Source organism: Excalfactoria chinensis, chromosome 1, assembly GCF_039878825.1.
Source record: "Excalfactoria chinensis isolate bCotChi1 chromosome 1, bCotChi1.hap2, whole genome shotgun sequence".
Lineage (NCBI taxonomy): Eukaryota > Metazoa > Chordata > Aves > Galliformes > Phasianidae > Excalfactoria > Excalfactoria chinensis.
Genome location: NC_092825.1, coordinates 160238191 through 160242310, shown reverse-complemented (window position 1 = coordinate 160242310; position 4120 = coordinate 160238191). Strand labels below are relative to the sequence as shown.

Below are 4120 nucleotides of genomic sequence, written 5' to 3'. Positions count from 1 at the left end.
GCCACTTGGGAACAATATAAGAATGTAGTCAGGGACTGCAGAGATGTGACCAGGAAGGCTAAAAGCCCCAGTGGCGCAGTGGTATAAGGTGTTGCTAGCAACACCAGAGGCCTGGGATTCAAATCCCCCTGTGATGCAAGTGGCAGAAGTGCCGCACTGCTACACAGAAAGGCTCGAATCCCAAGAGTTGGACTCGATGATCTCTAAGGTCCCTTCCAACTCGCACAATACTGTGATACTGTGATACTGTGTGAAAATTCAGCATAGGAAGTTCCGCACGAATGTGCGCAAGAACTTCTTTACAGTGAGGGTGATGGAGCACTGGAACAGGCTGCCCAGGGAGGTGGTGGAGTCTCCTTCTCTATAGATATTCAAGACCCACCTGGATGCCTACCTGTGCAACGTGGTGTAGGGAGCCTGCTTTGGCAGGGGGGTTGGACTCGATGAACTCTAGAGGTCCCTTCCAACCCCTATGATTCTGTGATTCTGTGAAAGGTTCCTTGAGAATAACAGGATTAACAACGAATATCAATTGAACGTCCTGTGTGCTCTTAGGAGCAAACAGACTCACACTCCAGTCTCCCAGGGTTTCCCAATAATAAAGTCCATCAAAGAGTCTGATAAGCTCTGGTGACTCAATCACAGATACATCTTCCCCCACAAAGCATGACCTTCCCTTGGTGAAACCGTGCTGGCTGTCTCGGATCACATGCTCATTCCTCATGTGATCCAGCATGTCGTCGAGGAAGATCTGTTCCATGATCTTCCCAGGCATGGAGGTGAGACTCACCGGCCTGTAGTTTCCCGGGTCATCCCTGATCCCCTTCTTGTATATGGGAGTGATGTGACCCTTCCTCCAGTCATCTGGGAACTCACCTGACAGACACGACTTCTAAATATGATGGAGAGAGGCTCGGCAACCACCTCAGACAGCTCCTTCAGGACCCTGGGATGCATGCCATCTGGTCCCATAGACTTGTACTCATTCAGTCTCAAGAGGCACTCTCAGACTTGCTCAGCCCTTACAGTGGGGACGGATTTACCTCCTTGGTCCCCACATAGAGGTTTGGGGATGCAGGGCTTAGGGGCATGAGAAAGACTAGAATCCTGGTCACCAGTGAAGGCAGAGGCAAAGAACTCATTCAGTACCTTAGCTTTCTCTTCATCCATTGAAGCCAGTTCTCCTTTTAAATTTACCAAAGTAGGTATGCCCATTTTGGCCTGTCTTTTCTGGCCAATGTACCTGTAAAAAGTCTTCTTATTGTTTTTCACGTCCCTTGCCAAGTTCAGTTCTGCCTGCGCCTTGGCTTCCCTGATCCCATGTCTGCAAGTCCAGATGGCTGTAGCTCTGAATTGTCCTGTGTTCATTCCTGACTGTCCGCGGCTGGGCCAAATGCCGAGACGGCAACAAGAGAGTGCATGGCAAATGGTGTTTTATTCAAGTTTACACATCCTTATATACCCTTGGCACAGAGCCTTCTAGAGAGTAGGCATGGCTTATCACGCCCACATGCTTGCGTCACGCATATTAACTAGGGAGGTGGAACCTTTCCCGTAACAACCCGAATCCCCGCCTTTCGCCTAATAAACTACATTTCCCCCTCCCTATGATAAAGTAGCTTAACCCATGACAACCCGATCGCTTTTATTCTTCATGCTTCTTTAGAGCCTCTCATACATTCGTTCTTGCTCACGTTTCTCTTCGAAGATTCCTGTCACCATCCGTCTGATGCATCCTTGGAGGCACTGGATGATACACGGTATGCAGATCAGCAGTGCGAGAAACATAATGAGCCCTATTACTAGCACCTTTAATAATTGCTTAATCCAAGGTCCAATATCTCCAAATATACTATTCAGCCAGTTCCCAAATGGATCATCCTGGATGCCAGTCTTCTTGGTATGATCTTGCAACCAAGCTAACTGCTTATGCATTGATTCACTATGATCACTCAGGTTAAAACAACACATCCCTTCGACATCTTGACAACCATGCCCTTGGGCCAGTAGCAAGAAATCTATTGCTGCTCTGTTCTGAAGTACAGCATGTCTAATGCTCTCCACATCCATAAGCAAATCTGAGAGTACCTGAGAGGTAACATTAGCCTGTTTAACAGTCCAACAGGCCAATCTCTCGATTTCTCTTAAAGCGTGTGCAGCAGCCACCCCGGGAGCAAAGAAAGAAGCAAAGACTCTAGCAGTGGGTCCCCATAACCTTACATCATCCCCGCAGTCAGGCTCCAGAGCATCTATATCCCTTTTGGCTCGTGAATGATTAAATGCCTTATAGATCTCAAAGACACTTGGGGATAAGATGGTCAATTTCCCCAAATAGGAAAGGCAAGGACCTCCCACTGGGTTCTTAGGAATCCCTTGCCAAGCACGATCCCCACAAATAAGAAATATCCCTGGTGGTAAGGCTTTTGCTGTGTCATTGTTCCAAAGTTCTCCCATGAACGAAAGTGATGATTTGGGGATAGGGAAAACACAACAACCCGTGTTGAAGCCCATATCTTGACAGTCGACCTTTCGGATAGACCCATCCGTCCATCTAATATTAACAATCCCACCTACTGAGACGTTTATAGGGCAGTCTCCAGAGAGATAAGGCGCTGATCCGTTAGGGTAAGACCCACAATATGCTCCATCAATATCAAAGGTCTCCTCATCACGGGGATATACAAGGATATATAGGACGGTTCGATTAGTTTTCGGGTCCCAGTAAGGGCCTTCTGGCCCAAGAAGTTGCTGCCTAGTCAGAGATAACCTTTTCATTGAGCCAAAGATCATGCACCCAGGGGACAACCATTTTGAGCTATCCTTGTCCCAAGTATCATTTTGTACCATTTGCGAGCCAAGTAAGTCCAACTGCTGGGGCTCCTCGGGAAGAGTGATGTTTAACCTACAAATAGTACAAGCCATTTTCTTTCCAAGATAGTATAGGGAATCATTTCCCAGCCACCTCCAAGATCTTTCTAGTCTATTGCAGAACTGCGAACAGCCACTCTTTTCCCCAAGGTAACCCTTAAACGCAGAGTCATCCCATTCTGGGACCCCTATAAGTCATGTTTGAAAGGGTGAGGTAGCTGACTGTAATGCAAGACAAAACTCTGAAGTCCCTGTCTGATTAGCCCATGTAACCCAAAGGTTTCCTGGCTGTTTAAGCAGGTGAATGCCCCCCACTGGTGACCACAATAAACACATGAGGTATATAAATGTCAACATAGTAATTCTCATAGACAGCAAAGATTCTTTGTCAGGGGATTCATGTCCCTTCTTCTCCTTTGGTATCCACAGGAGCGTCTTCCTGGGCTTCTTTTGTTCTGGGTTCTCCGGTTTCTCCGGGCATCCAATCGGCAAATCCTATGAAGAAACACTCGGCTCTTGTTACTTCCTTAGCCTTCTTGTTTTGTTTAGCCAATTCTGGTTTAACTTGACGCGAGGGTACCCATTGAATATCCCCAGTCTCATTGCTCTTTACTGCTGTAAACCCCCTGCCCCACACTAATACAGTCCATCCCGATTCCCAGGACCCACTGTCACCTTTAACTTTTACCGGTGGGCCCTCCTGAACGACCCTTGGTTGCCAATGCTTCTGGATAGGGGTTCTCATGCTTTCTCCTCGCTCAAAATGATTCAGAGCATATAATGCACGAGCTAAAATTTCACCCTGTTGTACTACTGGGATTCTGCCTGAGTACCCTTCCCCCTCCCCAAGCACACAAATCTTCTCTTTGAGGAGGCGGTTGGCTCTTTCCACAATAGCCTGGCCCTGGCTATTCCCTGGGATGCCTGTTGTATGCGTGATGTTCCAGCAAGCCAGCCATTCCTTGGTTGACCGTGATATAAAGCAAGACCCATTATCTGTCTTAATGTGGCGTGGCATTCCCATAGCAGCAATAGCTGTAGCCCAGTGATGTTGAGCCGCCGTCGAGTTAGCGCGGCTATGTTGTGTGGCTACAATAACAGATGACGCAGTGTCAATTGTAACTGCTAGCCATTGGCGAGGGGCCATTCGTGGCTCTAGTGTGAAGTCCGTCTGCCAGATTTCTAACGGGGCTAGACCACGTGGGTTAACTCCAGCCCCCAGGGCTGGTGCAGTGTTACAGTGCGGACAGAC

At 48.0% G+C, this 4120-nt stretch overlaps 1 protein-coding gene across 1 annotated transcript; it reads right to left on the bottom strand.

The window, feature by feature from the left end:
- Window positions 1–505: 505 nt before the first annotated feature.
- On the bottom strand, window positions 506–2847 carry LOC140255789 (uncharacterized). Its single transcript, XM_072343692.1, has one exon. The coding sequence runs from the start codon at window positions 2845–2847 to the stop codon at window positions 1663–1665; it is 1185 nt and encodes a 394-aa protein (XP_072199793.1). The 3' UTR covers window positions 506–1662.
- Window positions 2848–4120: the final 1273 nt, after the last annotated feature.